General features: G+C 42.1%; 1 protein-coding gene across 12 annotated transcripts in view; it reads right to left on the minus strand.

Moving 5' to 3' along the window:
* Window positions 1-13443: 13443 nt before the first annotated feature.
* The window catches only part of FBRSL1 (fibrosin like 1), a 763476-nt gene continuing 756595 nt past the window's right edge, over window positions 13444-20324 (minus strand). For all 12 annotated transcript variants that reach the window (XM_073313631.2, XM_073313632.2, XM_073313638.2 and 9 more), the window contains one exon: window positions 13444-15614. In XM_073313631.2, coding sequence (XP_073169732.1) covers window positions 14381-15614 — 1234 coding nt within the window. In that variant the 3' untranslated portion in view covers window positions 13444-14380. The remainder of the gene's footprint in view (window positions 15615-20324) is intronic.

Raw genomic sequence — 20324 nt, forward strand, 5'->3', positions numbered from 1 at the left:
GGTTTCTCAGACAGTACAATGGCTTCCCCCTTCTGCAAATACACAGCATTCACTAAGGTGGGTGGCTGCCGTTTTTTTTTCTTTTAGTATGGAAAAGTCTGTCCAAGTCCAGTAATGTTAGAGGTCTCACTTGTAGAGACTGGCTTGTCACAGTAGCAATGTGAGGGAAACGCTAGTTATTTGGCAGGGCTTCTCAAGACTAAGATGCGTAAAACACAGCAGATTGCAGCTGCCTTTGTCACCTTTAATATGAAGATCCCAGCATGCATTTCTCCACTTTGCTCTACACAAAAGTTGCTCAGTTCAAGATAGAGGCTTGTTATGTCCATAGTAACATGTGTCTTTATTAAAGATGAGGGTCAAAAGTGACCACCTGACTTGAGACAGAGCATTGTCTGATGAGACCTGTAGTCTCAGAGAGCCACACCTAAATTCTAAACGTGTGAGTATCTTGTAGAACTCCGCATGCAAACAAGCCTCATGCTGGACCACTTGTTTTTGTAATGGCAGTTTCTGCGCAGAGCAATAGTCTTTGTTTGCCTCTTCTCTCGTAAATTCCTAATCTCCCCTAGTGCTGTTCTCCTCCAGTATATTCTGTCAAGTGTTTCTAATATCTAATTGCATATGACTGATGAGCCCGAACTACATGACAGTGTTGCCAAGAACCACTTTTTAGAGCCTGCTCAGCCAGTCATAATACACTGCATGACTGTTAAGAGTTTATAGTTTGTGTACATAACACCCTCTGAGTACTGGAGCGTGGTTTATCCAAACAGAAAAGAATGGAGATGAATGAATGTAGGAATGACTTTTGGCCAGGAAATACTTTAATTTTAATTAGGGGAAAGGGGGTGAGAGGGGCATGTGGAGTCTTTCTTCTCTCACAAAAGACAAGACTAATGAGTTTACAGCTGTGGGCTCGACCTCAGAGCATCCCACATAATGCTAGCTCTGAAATGTTTTGATTTGTTAGAAGTGTGATGTTAGACCTGATAACCTTACATTAAAAACAGTGAAATAAAGGGAAACATCTGACTAGGGAGGGATCCATTTTTTTCTTTGTTTATTTTCTCCTCCCCCTTCTCTTTCCCTTTCAGCTGCCTTCATAGAGAAACAAGTTCAGACAGCTGCTGAGCCCATTCACACAGGCCCCATCTCTTTGCAGAAAGATTGGCCTATTACTGTAGCTTTCCTGCACCACTGTAGCTTTCTCTCACCTCTCCACTGAGAGCCCATTTTAGGAAATAAGCCATGGAGCCAATTGATCACCACCACCACTATTAAAACGGGGGACTCCCAGTCCTGAGAGTCACATTAAGGGACCCGTATCCCACTGTGAATGAGGACTTGTCAGATCTAGGCATTTTGTTCAATAGCCTGTTTGTGCAAGAGCACTCCCATCGCCATTAAGAAAGTGATAATCATTGTTTAGAAATGATGATTTCTCCCTCCGCAGGGCAACAAAATGTTAAATCTTCATTGCCATCTGTGTTATTCCTGATCAGTCTCAGTAAATTGGGTCTGTTTTGAGAAAGACTGAAGCAAAATAGTCATTAAACACCCCAGCCTTCTTGATGTCACTGGTTCTTTCCTGCTAAGTAGTAAACATACACATTCCTTCATCTTTCTCTTATTAGGCATGTATTTATAGAACCTCTTCTTATTTCCTATTGTCTTGTACTTCTGCTTAGCAATTTGTCCATGTTTCCACTTTTTATTGTATTCCTTTTTGATTTTCAGGTAATTAAAGAGCTCCTCTTACTGTTCTTCCTATCTTTTCTTGGCATTGGGATCGTTTAAAGTTGTACCTTTTAATATTGTCTCTTTGAGAAAGTTCTAGATCTTCTGAACTCCTTTTTCCCTTGGGTTTTCTTCCCATGGGACCTTACCTACCTGTTCTCTGAGTTGGTTAAACTCTGCTTTTATGAAGTCCATAGTCCTTATTCCACTGCTCTCACTCTTTTTGTTCCTTAGAATAATGAAGTGTATCATTTCATGATCACTTTCCCAAGTGGCATTCTATCTTCTCATTCACAACTAATTCCTCCTTGTTAGTCTGAATCAAATCTAAAATGGTTGCCTCCCCCCAAATTACTTCCTTCTCCTTCCCACAACAAGAATTTGTCCCCAATGCATTCCAAGAACTTATTGAACATTTTGTGTTTTGCTGTATTACTTTTCCAGCACAGGTCTGGGTAGTTAAATCCCCCATTACTATCAGGTCTTGTGTTTGGGATATTTGTTGTTTGTTCTGTAAATGCCTCATCCAACTCCTCTTCCTGATTTGGTGGTCCATAGTAGACCCCTATGAGGACATTGCCCCTGTTTTCACCACCCCCTTTTATTTTTACCCAGTGACTTTCAACTGGTCTGCTTCTCACCTCCTTCTGGACCTCAAATATATAAATACTTGGTGGGATAAATCCCATGTCTGGAATATTGATATTGAAGGGTAGAGCTTGTTCAGGAAGGAGAGGTTCAAAAGGGAGGAGGTGTTGCATCAACCACCAAGTCTCTGTGATGCCAATAACAACCTCATTTTGTATGTGTACTAAGATATCCAGTTCTTCCCGCTTATTCCCCACACTCCTTGCATTTCTTTATCAACATCTAATATGTTGAATAGATTCCCACACTGTTTTCCCTTGTTCCTCCTATGCCGTTATTGTAATTTGCCATTTCCTGCCCACCCCCCCGCCACCGCAACTTCCTGACTTCCGTGTAGGTCACCTTTTTTTATACTTACATGTGGGGTTTTGTCACCTGACCTAATTTAAAGTCCTCCTCTCTAGGTTGGAGAGTCAGTGTCCTAAGATGATCTTCCCCTTCTTTATCAGGTGGACTGCCATCTCTTCCCACCAGTCCTCCTCCACAGAACAGTATCCGTGTTCCTGCCATTCAGATTTTGAAGCTCTCCTTTTACAGTGTGAAGTTGTTCTGAGCCATTGTGGCGGTCAAGCCAGTCTCCCACTCTGGTGATCACCACCACCAGGCCTGCTGAGTTGACAGTCAGCCAGACTGAAACAACAGAGCAAGTTAATGGAGCAAAATAACCATCAGTGTTTCCCATTAAAAGTAATTTTTTATTATATACTATAGAGTGGCTGTAATTTTCTCCCAGCTCACTCAAACACCTCACTGAATAAACAGTTTCTGTATTATCCCCTTGTAAATGAGACCACAGGATCATAAACTTTAATTTGTTGCTTTTGGCTGCTCTCAGGTTTGGCAGACAATTAAACCAATTCATTAGTGAGTTCAGAGGCACATTTTTGGCCATGCCTTGCTTGAAGGGCTCTGTGAGGTAATCCAATGAGCTCATCCACTGCAGGGAGCAAAAAATGTCCAGTATCTTTGTCACATGATGTCTCAATACTGTATAATTGCCTTTGTCACATGATGCCTCAATACTGTATAATTGCCTAGGTGAGTTCTGGGTGGGGTTTTTTTTTTGCCCTTCACATTGGTTTGCAACATCAAGGAGATGCGTCACGGTTGAAGGCTGGGTAGCCCACTGTCCTGATGTGTAGGACAAAGCCTATGTTGATCAGTAGGCTGAATATCACTTGTGATAGATAGGGCTTAAGGTTTAAATTTAGAAAGTGGGTCAATAAACTGTCCCAGAATAGTTCACACCTGAGTTTTGGGGAATTCTGATTTGTATATGAGCTTTAGAGCTCTCCCCACAAGATGTAAATAATTCATGGACAATTCCTTGGATGTCCAAACAGTTTCAGAAACCCCAATTCCAGCTGGAGAATCAAGGCTAGACTGTCAATCCAGCAAGATTGTCTCTCTGATTTTAAACTTTTGTTGCTATCAGTTTAATATATAATGAGGATAGAGGTTGCTTTTAAAACAAAAGACTTAATATTATTCGTATTAAGGCAATAGGGCCCGGATATGACTACTCTTAAAACTGCAATCTGTTGGGGATGTGCTCTGGATATTTTTTTCAGAATAGCAGCCATGTTAGTCTGTATCTGCAAAAAGAAAAGGAGTACTTGTGGCACCTTAGAGACTAACAAATTTATTTGAGCATAAGCTTTTGTAAGCTACAGCTCCGATGAAGTGAGCTGTAGCTCACGAAAGCTTATGCTCAAATAAATTTGTTAGTCTCTAAGGTGCCACAAGTCCTCCTTTTCTTTTTTCTGGACATTTTGAATTTCTCAGAAACTTTTTTAAATAGCTCCTAGTTTTGTAACCCCTACAAACTCCCCATGGTTTTATTCTTCTCCCTCCTGACTGTACCTGCATATTACTTTTCTCAGAGCAATGATGTCCATCAGCATTCTCATTAGTTTAAGAAGGCAGATGATCTCTTTAGTGGTCTCTGGTGTAAGTATGAACATTTATGAGGTGAGAAACCTCTTTGATTGTGTGTCTCTCATATTTCTTTGCTGACACAGAGAGATGACCGCACGGTTTCCTTTATCTGACTGGATTAATACATTTGGGTCAAGTGCATGCTTAATTTGTCCCAGGGCTTGCCAGGGGTGAGCCCTGGCACCTCTAGGGGCTTGGCAGTTCATAGCCCTGGCACCTCTGGGCTTGCTGCCTCAGTTATGAAAGTAAAAAATGTTGCTTGAGTCCCAGCACCTGATTGTTTGAGCCCTGGCACTTCTTTCATTAGAAATTACGCACTGGTCAAGTGCTCGCTGTGGTAGCCTTTACACAAGATGTTGGGTACATTCTTAGATGCAGGCATGGCATTATTAGCAGATGGTAAATACTGGGGGAGGAGGGAAATAATCTTACTTTCAGGAAGGGGCCTGAAATGCTTTAGGTCAGTTTTCCATCAATTTTCCTTCTACAAACCAGATGCTCTTAAACATCATCTTCCTCCCCCTCCAAGAAGCATAATGCCCCCCTGCCTGGTTCTCTAACCCAACAAACCACCAAGAAAGGTTTTGTGGTCCACAGACCCCAGGCTGAGATCCACTCTAGAAGAAAGTATCTTACTTGATGTGTGTTAGGCGTGAGAAAGGAGCAGTTGACCCCATGCTACAACGGAAAAAAAGTTACAGGATCTCAACTCCCATCTAGTCATAAAGAGAGGGGGTCATGCCGCCCTGAGACCTGGTCACAATTCACCCAGCTCCCAGAACTTATGGCTCCTTTGCTGAGACCATTTAAGCCCATTTCCCTCCCAAAGCAAGATTTTTGTGTTTGTGCAAAGCCTTCTCTGAGGATAGCTCTTAAGAAAAGAGTTTCTGAGGCAAAATAAAATTGCACCCAATATAAACACTATGAACGAAATGTTTTGAGCAATGAAACCAAACAACATCTCAAACTCTATTTTTCTGATTGACGTCTTGAGGTTGTACTGGCTTAGCATACAAAATATTTTCCTTTAATTTTTACTTTAAGTGAACCTGCTGTCAAGAGCAAAGCTGGGAAATGTCCCTCAGGAGTTGGCGCTCCAGCTGTCTCTGCCCTAGCTTGTAATCCTTGTGACATTTGTCAGCAGGCTGCTCACCACCACAGTAACATGGATCCCACGGGGCAGAGGAGGGAGATCCAAGCCCTTCTGTGTCATCTACTTGAAACTGCTGACAAAGCAAAAGTTTCAAGTAGCAAAACAAAAACCAAAAAGCCTCGTTTGCAGAGAGCAAGCCCCCTCAGTTTTGAGCACAACGAATACAATCAAAAACGTGTCCCGCCATTCTCATTAAGAAGCAAAGTAAACAGACATGACAGGTATGGGTGAAGATCCTCTCTTTCATTGGTTATGTAAACACTGAAATACAGCCTGGGCTATTCTCACATGAACACCTCAGGTAGCTCACAATTGAGAAGAGAGGACTAAGTCTTTTCCTGACCTGTTGTGTGTGGCAGGGGATGTGTAAATAGACAAAGTACCTTTCTCATTTTAGGAAAAGAATGAGGGTTTTGTGGATAAAATATACACCTATGCCTGAAGAAATCTGGGGTCAGTTTCCCGCACTGCCACTGCCTTCCTGTATGACCTTGGGCAAGTCACCTAGCTCCAAATTTTCCAACTAGGGTACCTGATAGTGAACAAATAGAAGTGGCCTTGTTTCTGAACTGATTTCAGTGGGCATTCAACACCTGAAAATCTGGCAACCTACGAGGTGCCTATATTTGTTTTTCCCAGCTGCAAAATGGGGATGATGATATTTACTTCATAAAGTGCTTAGAGATCCAGGAAATAAAAATGCTGGATAAGAGCTAGCTATTGACATAGGGGTAACTTTACTTTATTTGCTTATCGTTAGAGGCCCCAGTTTGAAAATGTTCTTGATCTCAGTGTGTACCACTGTTCTGGTATTTGTAAAAGGCAGAGGAGATAACCAGGCTCCCGCTTCCAGATGGAAAAACCTAATGAAGGGATAGGGGTTGAGAGGAAGGAAAAGTGTGCTTTTCTTGAAATTATTCTGTTGGGGCAGGTGAAGAGAGTAGAGGGGAGGCCACCTTCTCCCATCCTGAAACCCTGCAGGTGCTCTTTGCCACCTCATCAGCTGTGGACCTCCCTAGCCTCAATGCAGTTCCATGATCTCTGCTGGAGGAAGGCTGCTTTCTTTCAAAGTTTCATGGCCTTGGCCTGGCTTTTGTAAAGTTCTCTTGCAGAGTAGCCACTTGAAGGAACTCATGAAAACAATGATGGGTGGCAAAGTGCATGTGTGAATAGAGGACCTCTTATCTCTGGACCAGTCACATGTTGACACCCAACCCTCTTCAAAACTCTTAGTAAGCACCCCTTACTTTCACCCCAGCCCTTGAACCAGCTGTTCCCCGCATGTACATATGGATCCACAGGTGGATAGCCGGTGTGGGGAACGACATTGATGGAGAAGAGTGGGGCATCCATTTTCTCATCTTACCTACCTGTGCACCCTTTCATGATGTCTACCAAAGCCAGACGATATCCATCTGTGCCAGGCGACTGGTTACCTGCTGTCTGAATGGTTAAGCTCTGTAAATCATGCAAGCTAGCTTCAAGAGTAAAAATGAGTACACTTCCCCTGCTGAAAGAAGCTGCATCTCGGGACTTGTTTCTTAGTGGCCATTTAGTGGGACAATCCTGCATATCACTATTTTGATATGTCCTAGTTAAATAACGAAGAAAACAGAGGGTGGTTGATGATAAATACTGCAATTAGGGATGATTAATGGAGTAGAAGGGCCTTGCAAGAAGACAAATAAATTGCCTTGCCAACACCTACAAAGAGGTGTCTTAGCCACTTCTGCGCAGATTGCTCTTTCAACGGCAGGGATCAAAGGCAATGAAGGATAACCCCTTTTCTTCTGCTGCAGGTTACCTTGAAAGGGGGAGAATTTTGTGGATTATGCTCAGACCACTGTTTGCTTTTTCATTATGTTCAGCAATGGAAGTATGTAAATTAGGCTTGTAAATCTGTAATTTATAGAGTCCCCCGGTCCCCAGGCTTTTATTTCTTCTATTTCATGTCACACAGTGTTAGCAGAGATGGCATCTTCCAGATGAAATATTGATTTCTGTGGTTTGAAAGGATTGTGAACTCAGTAGGGGGATGACACTTCAGTGCTCGGATATCTTTCAGGAGGGATAGGGGCAGGAAGGAGCTAACTTGATATGGAGTGTTACGTTGGCCTTCAATAACTCTGTTAAAAGCGGAATCCATCACCTACCATATTGTTCCTTAGGAGGTAGATAGATGTTGATGCTATCTGAGAGCTAATGTCAGGGCTAATACCTTCAGAAAATGTGTGCATATCTCGTAAATCCACTTGCTAAAATCTGACTTACCTTTATTTCCCAGGTTAAACGCCTCCCGACCCACAAAAAGAAACCTGCCTTTAAAAACCCAAACAAGTGAGGTGATAGTGTAAGGAGATAATCAATTTCACCTAAGAAATTTGGATACTTGACCTTGATTCATGGGTGGGCCTGCATCAAGCACTATAGAGATCCCATGGACAATAATAAGGAATAACAATACAGCAATCAAAAATCCTTATTCCCTGTGCTCCATGCATTCTGCTGAGAATTCAAAGCAAGTGTCCTATCAGCAGCTCTTCTGTGAAGCATTGAAAAGGATATTACATCTGTCACATAGCAAGAGGTTGCTTTCCAAATCAGGGGCTGGAATTAGCGGCGTGAATTTATTGAAGATCATGGGAATGTCAAGCATTTCCTTTTGTATTAAGCTTCACTCTTGCAAGGGAAAGGATCACTCTACTTCCAGCAGGTAAGGCTTGGGGGGAGGCTCACGTAGCTATTTCTGACTCAAGAGAATATACAATTTGTCCCTCTCTTTGAAGGCAATCGAGAGTAAAAAGGGATTGCTTCCTTCAATGAGTGGCTGCAAAGCCTCTCAAAATTAATACAAAAGGTAGATTCTACATGGTTGCCTCTCCTCCCTCAAAGTTACATGTATTTTATAAGTTTTATACTGAATCAGCCCATGCATAAATAACAGTATTAAAAAAATTAAGTGACAATGTGCTCAGTCCTGTATGAGATAAAATTTAAGGAGCTGCCAATCTAAATGGCACATACAGCAAGATAGATAAGAGAAGCTGCCCTTGGAGACCCAGAAGGCGGTGTTTGTTAACTTAGGTCTTCTTTAATCTTGTTCTATTGGCACAGAGGCATCGGATTGATATGGGCTCATGTGTGTGTGCCTTGTGAAAGATGAGAGGTTCGGAGGGATTTAAATGAGGACAGGGTCTGGGCCTGGCCCCTTAGGAGTGGGAGGTGGCAGCATGCACAGGGGACAACAAGGAAGAAGGCACCTAGAAGGGATGGGAGAAGGAAACAAGGGTGGCAGCAAACATTGTGATGGTGGCAGAGTGAAGAGGGAGCTTAAGAAATAAGATGCAAGGCTGGAAATAAACAGGTTCTTTGATGGCACCGATGGGCAGTGTGGATTTGAGATGGGGGCACGGGGTGAGGAGTCATTGAGGGACTAAAGTTGTGGGCAGGGGCTGGATGATAGGTCCCTCAATGACTATTAGTCAGGATGGGCAGGGATGGTGTCCCTCACCTCTGTTTGTCAGAAGCTGGGAATTGGTGACAGGGGATGAATCACTTGATTACCTGTTGTGTTCGTTCCCTCTAAAGCACCTGGCATTGGCTACTGTTGGAAGACAGGATACTGGGCTAGATGGACCATTCGTCTGACCCAGGATGGCCGTTCTTAAGTACCAACTGCCAGATGAGCCAGGGAGATAGCTTTAGTGTTCTGGCTGGAAGGCAAGTGTGTATGAAGGAGGCTGCGGGAATCAAGGCAGGGGATAACTAGAGCATGGACCAGTGCTTTTTAAAAATTTTATTTTATTATTTCGGCAGTTGGCACAAAGGAAGAGCCAGATTTTTAAAATATGAAAGAAGTGGTGACAAGCTTTGGAGAGAATCTGGCTGCGTGGGGCGAAGAGAGAAATACAAAGCATGATCCCAAGTGTAGGAGCCTAAGTTATGATTATGGGAATAAAATGGTGGTGCGTGCCGCTATGTAGAGAGGAAGAATTAAGGTGCTTGTGTTAGGGCATGTTTGTATTCAGTCGGCCATCCAGGATGACCTCGCAGAGAGAAAGTTGGATATGTGCTATTGCATAGAGACAGAGTTAAGACATCTGAGCCATCAGCAGAAAGTCGATAGTTGGATCCATGTGAATGGAGGTAGTTCCTTAGGAATAAAGGGTGAAGGAAGAAAGAACACATCCCTTTCACAAATGCATTAATTGCTATAGGAAATAGTGTATGTGAGAGACTGTGTATTTGCTGGCTACACCTAAATGCATTAGAAACCTCAAGGCCAGCACAACAGACTATATAATTAGTCTATTTTGGGTTTAGCTAAAGGCTCCCCCCGAGTGCCAGCTACTTCTCAGGAAAGCTATCACAACTAACTGACTTTATCGGAGAGTTTTAAGCTTCCCTACCCTTCACTCAGTAGAATTCTACAGGCCCAGTCAGTCTGCTATGGAGATTAGCGTCTAAGTTCTCAGGGGAAATAATGTGGTCTGATTGAGGCACATGACCTAGATTGGGAGGTCTGAATTCACATGCTGGCTAGTCGCGGAATAGGGGTGGGTTCATACAGTATTGTCATATCTATATTCTTGTGGCTTTGGCAAAATGAACTTTTCTAAAGGAGCTATCAGAGTTCCTCTGTTTTTTTTGTTCAGTGTAAGTTGATGAAAATGTGCTCTTGATTTCCCTTTGTCCCTTTTTTCCCTAGAACAGGCGTCCGCTTTTGTCTAACTCAAGGAGTCTGACTCATAATTTGTTCATTTTCCCCCGGCTGGTTCAGACATGAGGTTGACCTAGGAGATGGATGTAAGACTCTCTGATCAAAAGCCTGACATGATTCTTGAGTGCTGGGGTCTGCCTTTCCTTCCTAAACTGTTGGGACATTCCATTTCTGCTTATTTTGGCTTCTCTAATTTCGTTCCTTTGCTCCTTCTGTAAACTAAATAATAATAATGAGATGCATATTCAAAATCTGAGAATTCCTGCTGTGACAGCCTGGACAACTGAGGATTCCTAGAGGGAACAAACTTTTTGTTTTACTCTTTTAAGTTAATGTGGATGCTCCCTAGATGTTTGTTCTTTAGGTAAGGGAGCAGCAGATCTACCTTATTGTCAAATTCTTTAATGCTTATTTTTTTGCCACGTAACTTTGGGGATTCCTACAATCACCTGTTGTTTTAGGAATTAGCTTTAGCCTATAATCCACTGTCTCCACCCAGCCCATCAGATGGATAATCAGTACAGTTTTTCATTATTTGACTGTTCAATTAAAAAAACAGGTACCAGTTGCAGTAACTGTTTATGAACAGAAGCTAGTACATTCATAATTATAAACCTCATGTCAGGAAACCAACTGTATTCCAGTTGGTACCTAAATGCTCCTGATGTCTCAGATAAAAGTAGAGTTAATGTAGACAAGAGCCTATTTCCCTCTCCTTATTCTTTCTGTAGCTTCTTCGTGAAAATAGACCTTCAAGTGAAAGCAATGAGATTGCTGAATTCCACGCACTTCCTTCAGCAGCTGTCAATACCACTGCTGTTTTTCCACTAAGTCCCACCTCTACCAGCGAGTGGGGAAAGATCTCCCAGATGATGGCTGAAAATGGAAGAATCAAAAATGGGGGTGGGAAACTGAAAGAGCATAAATGAAGCAGAAATTGCGAACAAGCAGAAAGATCTGTGTAGTACTCCCCTCTTAGTAAGAGCAGGTTCAACTGGGGTAGCTAAAGGAGTAAAGCTGAGTTAGTTTATTTCTCTGTTTAGTGTAATAAGATGATTAATCATGATGAACCGTTTTGCTACGAAAGTTGAACAGTACTGTATAATTCCATAGGAATTCCACGGTGGTGCAGCGTTAATGAACCATTGCTGTTACACTTTCACATAATGCTTCACAATACAGTAAACGGCAAATCACGGACTTCCTTTGCTGTTGTGACAGATTGAATACCATTCATGATGAATTCTTCAGGAATTCTATTGTAGCTGGCCACTAAATTAATGCCCACTTATTAGGTATTACATGGACTATTACTGTACAGTAGGCTTTTAACTGGATTGCATACACACTCCATTCTTGTTGACAGTTCTGAGCATTCAAAAGATATAGCTATACGATCTTTTTAATGGACACTAAGGTTGTAACATGCTGAGTTTGCCTCGGGCTCTACTGTAAAAGTGTTGTCAAACAAGATGGCCCATTGCACAATGGGGGTGGAAGAGAATATCAATGCCAACATTATCCATGAGCCAAGATTACTAATAGTTCTTTGTGCTGAGGCCAAGACACTTTTCACTTCCACCACGTGTTATACGTTTCTCCAATTTCTGGTGGGGTAGCAGGTGCTGATTTTTAATGCCTATTTTATTTTGTCTCCTTTCACATCAGCCTAAAGATCACTTTTTTTTTTTTTTTTTAAACACTGGGTAATTTAGTCACACACAAACTTAAAAACAGAAGCTGTAACATGCTGTTAAAACAACATTGCCCACTGTTAAATCAGCTAGTTATTGATAGGAAGGAGGACAGGGGAATTCAGAGTACCCCCACTTCCTGCAGATGTCTTCTATCAGCCTAAGGGGGAAATACATGAAAATGCATGTGGCAAACTGAGCTTCGGGGCTGTAACCTTCCCATTCTCCCCAGAGCTATGCCAGCAGCATTGTTCTTTAAGCAAGCTGTTGCCCATGAAACAACTGCATTTCTATTCCCCCCCCCCAACCCCAAAAGGTGGCATAAACCTGTATGTGCTACAGAGACATCGAGAACTTGTAATTACGGCTTGCGTATGAGGAAGTGCCACTCTCTGCAACAGAGTACAATTTGAGCTGTTTCACACACCGCAGCTATTCTAGCAGCTGTCCAAGATCTTCATTCTGATACCTTTGATATTGTGTCTGAAGTGCTAAGAGCTAAATCCTTGGCCAATGGGCAAGGTTCTTAGGGTAAGGGGATGCTAATCAGGGAAGGATTTTAAACAAACCCCTCAACCTCTTCATCACAGGGTGGCTGGGCCATCAAAGCACCTGAAGCACGACTGGTATTAAAGGGCTCAGCAAATCTGTCGATAAACCATTAGCCTCAAAGTCAAGAGGACTGGCTATGACACACAAACACTCAACTACCTTTTTTCATCCAAAATCAATGTTGTATTTATCTTCATTGATCTACAAGGAAACTGAATGTTTAAAATTACAGGGGTGCAGGGGGGAGGTTGGGAGGGGGAGGGAGGGAAACGAGATACAGAGTCAAGGAAAGAAAATAGTAGCAGATGGCTGAATTAACTAGAGAGTAAAAGCCCAGGATATATAAAACATGGATACTGAAAAATAAAATAAAGGAGGGGGAAATGGTACAGCAAGTAAAACATGGCAAAATTTACATATGAATGAAAAGTAAAATTTGAAATAAAAAATAAAAATCATTCCAAAAAGCCAGTTCAAGGCAGAACCACACTGCAACAAACATTTGCTTATGGTCTTCATGTACTATAGATAATACATCAGAATTTCTTTTTTTTAAATCAACCATTAGACTTTTTTTTTTTTTGCACTCCTAAAATTCTACTTTGTCTTGTATACAGATTCCAATAAGAACACTGCACAATTAGCACAAGGGGTCCACGGAAAATTGTCCTTGCTTGCCAGCGAGCCTGCCCACAACACACACGCACGCACACACACACGCACACACACACAAAAAAAAGGAAAAAAGAAAAAAAAAGGAAAAAAGAAAAAAAAATTAAAGAAAGGGTCTGCCGCATGGGTACTGTGCCAGTTCCATCTGTCTTTGCCATCTTGAAAAGTAGGAAACCATAATTTCCTCCCAGGAGCGTCTCTCTCCTTGGTGAACTGTCCCTTGTGTTTGTACAAAAAAAATGCAGTCTCTCTCGCTCTCTTTTTTTTTTTTTGTTAAACACAAGCATCCTTCTTTCTGTTCACATGCCATTTCCATTCTGTCTCCAGAGTTGCAAGTTGTTTTGTTTTTTTGGGTTTTTTTTTTTAAAATCTTCCTCCCCCCCAACATCCACTAAGACCTGCCTCCAAGTTCTTGCATAGTTGAAGTATATATGCTGCACTTAGCTTTCTGAGTGTGTATTTCTGACTGTGACAAGAATGAGTTGTAACCATGTTAACAAATAACCAGAGTGGTTCTAGAAACCTTTTTTTTTTTTATAAAGTCTACCTATGTTAAGAATTTAATATTGGTGTACATTTATATTAACAGAATATTTACAGTTTGTTTTCTTTGTTTTGTTTTGTTTAAAACAAGAAGTCAAAAAAAATTCCTCTTAAATTTCTGCATAATATTATAAGGCAAAAAACAAACAGTTTTGTACATTATTATTATTAATAATAATATTTTAATATATATCTGTAACTTCGGTTCCAAAGTACCAAGATAAGTGATCGATTGGCCTCAGTTAGGGAACCTCACAGTGGACTGTAAGAAACTACAGTATTTCCATAAATAATACTTTAAGAAACCCTGGGTAATTTTCTTAAGGATCTGAGGCATTTTAAATGCAAATTTAACTAAAAGCAAAATTTCTCTTTTTTTAAGTGAATAACGAGCACAAAATTAAAAAAAATACAAATCCATTAAAAATGTTTCTCACATTTGGGAAAAAATGTACAAACTTGATATTTTTAATAACTAATTTTAGCACAGAAACAAAAATAAAATAAAAAAAATCAATACCTATATATATTAAATTCCCATTCTTAGCAACCTTCTTGTTGGAAAGTTTGAAACCCCGGACCCCCATTATTTATGGAACTGTGCTTAACTTCTATAAATTTTACATTTAAAAAAAAAAAAAAAGGGTTACAGCAGTGCATTTTGTAAAAGATTTTTGTTGTTCTATATACAGCCAAGTTTAAAATTCGCCCTGTTGGGGACTATCGTGCCTCTACTTCTTTGGGGTTCCTAGAGGGGGAATAGTCCCTGGACTCTGAGTTTGTGAGTGGGGTAGTCCTGCGTGGGGAGGCAGGTCTAGTACTGCTTGCTGGTACCAAAGGGGGCGGGGCGCTCAACGCTGCGGTTGGTGGGTTCCTATTTAAGATGCCATTGTGCATGGCAGTGGATGGACTGAGTCTGGGATAATGCATCCCGCTTAAGTGAGGCATGAACGATGGCATGTGTGCCAGATGACTTTCGATAGGGGACGAGTGCAGGTGGTGCATTCTGGCGCGCTCAAGTTCTTCCCGTAAGTGCAAGCGCTCCCTCTCCTCCACTTGCCGCAACCTCTCCTGCTCTCGGCGGGCTTCAAGAAGGTTTTCATGGTTATAGTCGTGCGGTTCTCTGTCTCTGTAAGAACGTTCATGGTCATAAAATCCAGAGGTGGTAGGAAACCTGTGGATGGGATCTGTCCGGAGCTGGAAGTCCATTCGACGATGCAAATCTAAGCTCCGGTAGGCATCTCGCAATGGGTCCCTCACTGGGTCCCAAGAAAATCCAGGATGTGGCAGTCTCTCCCTTCCTGACAAAGGATTCATGCCCATGAGAGGGGTCATCATTCTGCTGCGGTCTAGAACATTCATGTTGTTCATCTGGTGAACGCTACTCATGGAGAGAGGCATCGTGGCGGCCATAGAATGGGGCAATGGTAATCCATGCAAAGAAGGTGGTGGCGGATGTTCCACTGTTCTGGAATGCTGTGAAGGTTCAGATCCCACCACCAGCACATCACTGTCCTCCTTGCGCTCCTCTTTGACCTTGATGTCATTCTTAATCTTCTGGAGGTCACTTGGAAGCTCTGGCTTTCTCTCTATATCTTTGTTCATTAAATTGCTAAGTTTCAAGCTCTCGCTTAGTGCGGGTTTGCTGTAGGGAGATACAGACTGAATTACTGGCTTTGTGTTGTCCTCGGAGGGTCTCTTATCATGGCTTGGAGTTTCCTTCACGGGGGAACGGCTCTCTTTTATCTTGTGTTCTGTTATGGGCAGCTCTCTCAGTCGGTCAGGGTGCTCTCTCTCTGGTTCTTTGGCCCTTTCCCTTTCACCAATGCTAACTTGCCTGATGGGATCGCTGGAGGTCTGACTGTTGCTGCGGATGAGGTTGCTGATCTGATGGGTCACAGGAGCTGATGCCGGTGAGGATCTATTTGAATGTCTGTTTTTATCCATGAGATCCCTGTTTAAAGAGAAAATACCTTATTGTTGGTGTGTGCTCGTTTACACCAAACACCTATGCCAACGATGAACAGAAGTATATGTTACTATTAAAATTGTGGGCCAACACAGACCTTCTGAAAATGAGGGACTACCAGCTTTGGCTAGCAGCAGGTATAGCAGTATTAAATGCTGAGCACTATCTTGCAGCCGGCTATTCCAGCTATGGGCTACTCCTGAGCAAAGAATGTTAAATGTGCACTTGTTTGGTGACTTGCAAAATGGGACATGAATGTGAGAACACCAAAGTCACCTTTAACAGGTGACCTTATCTCCATTTAAACTTTAGTCTCCTTAAGAGACAGGCTAGTGGAGGGCCAAAAGAGTCAGCAGATTATTTAAAAAATATTTTTCTAGACTGTGCCAACCAAGGAATTAATCATGATGCTATCAATCAATAAATATAATTTATTACCTAGCCATTAATTTTCTAAGATCTGCTTGAGTTACCTCGATGGCTGCACTGATGCCATGTGACATGCCTCTAAGACAAAGACACTGAATCTTTTGGCAACTTAGTCTCAAGTTCTACGCACATTTACACTAAATTCTTCCTAAAACAAATCCATCTTAAACTCTCCTATATTGGGGCTTGAGCAGCCTGAACATGAGGTAACATTTGTTTTCCTAGGGAGATCTCCTCTTTAGTTCAGTTCAACTGAGCTCAGTGCTGCAATTTCAGCAGTTATTTAAGATGTCTAAGAAAAAAATCCCAAGCACTGGAGATATATGCCCATGAAATGGATAGATCAGACTGCCTTTCAAAAAGGGCTGCTCTGAGGCACAGACAGTTTAATGCACTGGTGCTGACTAAATGAGCACCCTCGCACACAAGCAGGGATGATATCCAGTGTTTTGAGTGGGAATGGGAAGCATGAGAGTGGGGTTGTATTCCCAGTTGTGCCACTGATGTGTTGTTTGACCTTGGGCAAATCAATTAACTTCACTGTGCCTCAGTTGCTCCTATCCCTAAAAGGGGAGACGAGTAAGTAATGCTCACCCTTTTCAAAGTGCTCACCCTTTATCCAAGTGTGATCTTTGGATAAAAGGTGCGCTAAACGCAAAGTACGAGACAAGTGAGAAACTTAATGATGCTCAAGCTTTTTGTTGGGTTACTGTCATGAGCTGAATGACTCTCATGATGAAAACTAGCAGGTGCTGTTGGAGTTCTGTGAGTATTTCTCTCCATTTGCTTATTTTTCAGGGCACTGAATTTTGGCAAACCTTTGGTATTGGTTCAGCAAAAGGTATTCGATGCTGTGGTAGACACACCTGGTGATGTTTTTAGGTCAGTTAAGCTGATTTACTAATAGCCTGCCTACATTACGGACCCTATGGCGTACTCCCATAGTGTAGACATAGCCTACGCTGACAGAAAGGGCTTTTCTATTAGAGTAGGAACACCGCCTCCCCAAATGATGGTAACTACATTGACACAAACACTGTTGCGCAACATAGCCGCCTCTGCACCGGAGATTAGGTTGGTTTAGCTGTGTCAATCATGTGTTTCTTTCATACCTCTGACCAACATAGCTGTTGGCCTAATTTTAAAGTTTAAGCAATTTAAACCCCTTTCTGGATGGTCTCACGCTGAAGTAAAGTGATCTTTGTTCGCTTTAGTGAAGTGAATTAAGCTAACGTGACCTAATGCCACTTTACTTTGAAATGAATGTCCAGACAGGGGTTTAATGCCCTTTAACTAATGCACTTTGAAATTCAAACCTTTAGTTAATTTTCTTAATTTCTTCCCATGCAGATTTCAGAGTAGCAGCCGTGTTAGTCTGTATTGGCAAAAAGAAAAGGAGTACTTGTGGCACCTTAGAGACTAACCAATTTATTTGCGCAAAAGCTTTCGTGAGCTACAGCTCACTTCATCGGATGCATGCAGTAGAAAATACAGTGGGGAGATTTATATACACAGAGAACATGAAACAATGGGTGTTACCATACACACTGTACCGAGAGTGATCAGATAAGGTGAGCTACTACCAGCAGGAGAGCGGGGGTGGGGGAACTTTTGTAGTGATAATCAAGGTGGGCCATTTCCAGCAGTTGACAAGAACGTGTGAGGAACTGTGTGTGTGTGTGTGTGTGTGAGTGATAAACATGGGGAAATAGTTTTACTTTGTGTAATGACACATCCACTCCCAGTCTTTATTCAAGCCTAAGAAAATTACAGAACGTCACTAGCCATCACCTTCAGCCCCCAACTAAAACCTCTCCAACGCATCATCAAGGATCTACAAGCTATCCTGAAGGACGACGACCCATCACTCTCACAGATCTTGGGAGACAGGCCAGTCCTTGCTTACAGACAGCCCCCCAATCTGAAGCAAATACTCACCAGCAACCACACACCAAAACCACTAACCCAGGAACCTATCCTTGCAACAAAGCCCGTTGCCAACTGTGTCCACATATCTATTCAGGGGACACCATCATAGGGCCTAATCACATCAGCCACACTATCAGAGGCTCGTTCACCTGCACATCTACCAATGTGATATATGCCATCGTGTGCCAGCAATGCCCCTCTGCCATGTACATTGGCCAAACTGGACAGTCTCTACGTAAAAGAATAAATGGACACAAATCAGATGTCAAGAATTATAACATTCAAAAACCAGTTGGAGAACACTTCAATCTCTTTGGTCACTCGATTACAGACCTAAAAGTGGCAATTCTTCCACAAAAAAAACTTGAAAAACAGACTCCAACAAGAGACTGCTGAATTGGAATTAATTTGCAAACTGGATACAATTAACTTAGGCTTGAATAAAGACTGGGAGTGGATGGGTCATTACACAAAGTAAAACTATTTCCCCATGTTTATTCCCCCCCCCACATTGTTCCTCAGACGTTCTTGTCAACTGCTGGAAATGGCCCACCTTGATTATCACTACAGAAGGTTTTTCCCGCCCGCTCTCCTTACCTGATCACTCTTGTTACAGTGTGTATGGTAACACCCATTGTTTCATGTTCTCTGTGTATATAAATATCCCCACTGTATGCATCCGATGAAGTGAGCTGTAGCTCATGAAAGCTTATGCTCAAATAAATGTTAGTCTCTAAGGTGCCACAGGTACTCCTATTCTTTTTCCCATGCAGACAAGCTCTAAATTTATATGCAAAGGAGTTCTTCTTCCCCTTTCAAAAATGTGCGTCTGTAAATTGTACCAGAGACTATAGCTCTATGCTATTTAGGATTCTGGGACAATTACTCCTATACAATCTTCCTGACTTTAGTGCATGAGAGTAAGAGGTCAGAATTTAACCTCGCCTCTGTACATAATACTGGAGAGATGGACTGCATAAATACTTCATTACTAATGCCCTGGGCCAGATTTTCATCTCCAAACTCACCAGGTCAAATCCCGTCCAGATGACAACTCTTTGTCATTACCACCCTGAAGTACCAGCAATACGCTCCCAGCTCAAAAATGTTTCAAGTAAACAGAAAGGCCTTGCAGTTTGCCCTGAAGGTCTGACTGTGTGTGGAACAAGTGAAGCTGGAAAAGCCATTTTCAGAGTGGAGGGCATTTTGTAGAATGTGCTGGTATCAGGCATACAAATCTAGGAATAGTTGGTTCGTATCAACTGCCAAGGTAAAACACACAGAGTTAGCTGCTCAGCTAACCGGGCCTAAGTCACGAAGGGCGTGTTAAATCAAAATCATACACCTAGAAGACAAAGCACTACGTGGAGCACAGGTGAAATATTCCAATCACCACTTAAAACCTACACTAGAGCTGCTTTTAAACTCAAACTGATGGATTGCCCATCAACATGAGTTCCCTAATATTTTTGCACATGCTCCACAGACATTTGCATTTACCCTGTTAGTACTATGGAACAAATGTTTGTGAAGTATCCAGACTAGCATGTGCAACTGTTAGTGGGCAGTGCTAGCTGACATTCTTTACAACCATCCATCTCACAAAACTACCAGCTCATTTTTTGAGCAGTTGGTATGCTTGGGCTCTCTGGTGAGACTGCTAACAGGATCCGAATGGGCCATGGAGTCTGAGCTCCACACCCTGGTCGCTTCAAGTCAGGGAAGGAAGCACAGAGGAGGGTGTGGAGAACCTTCCAGGCTATAAAGTACCTGTTCTGTGGGTAAATGGAGTGTATTGGTCTGCAGATTGGTCACTCTAGCATCTTTCATAAGCATTACATTCACAATGAAGTGAAAGATAGTAGGTTCTCTTGATTCTACAATTGATAATTTCCCCTGCAAGCCTCACGCGAGAGATATTGGTCTGGTTTAGTTTTTTTAAGTTTCTTTTTCATGGGGCCATTTTTTCACAGGAGCTTGAAATCTGCCTGCTTCACGGATTATTTTCATCTCTGGACATGTTCCTAATAGAACTAAAATTAATGACTTATTGTTCACCTCTTGGTTTATGCATTAGCATCATGTTAGCACTAGACCGGCAACAGCTAAAGAGGAATCCCATGTAGGCTTTTTCTTTTCTGGATCCTGCCAAACCAGTCTACTTTGGTTTCTCAACAGAACTGTTTGGGTTTTATTTGAGATACCTGGCTAAGGCATTGCCCTTAGCTCAGTGTATGGGAATGAGAGAGATCATATCACAGTATCACAATGCAGTTTGCAAACCTTTGCTTACCTGAGATGTTTTGAAAGACAGAAAACGCTGCAGCCCACAGCAGC

The sequence above is a fragment of the Lepidochelys kempii genome, chromosome 15 (genome assembly GCF_965140285.1).
Source record: "Lepidochelys kempii isolate rLepKem1 chromosome 15, rLepKem1.hap1, whole genome shotgun sequence".
NCBI classification, from domain to species: Eukaryota; Metazoa; Chordata; order Testudines; family Cheloniidae; genus Lepidochelys; species Lepidochelys kempii.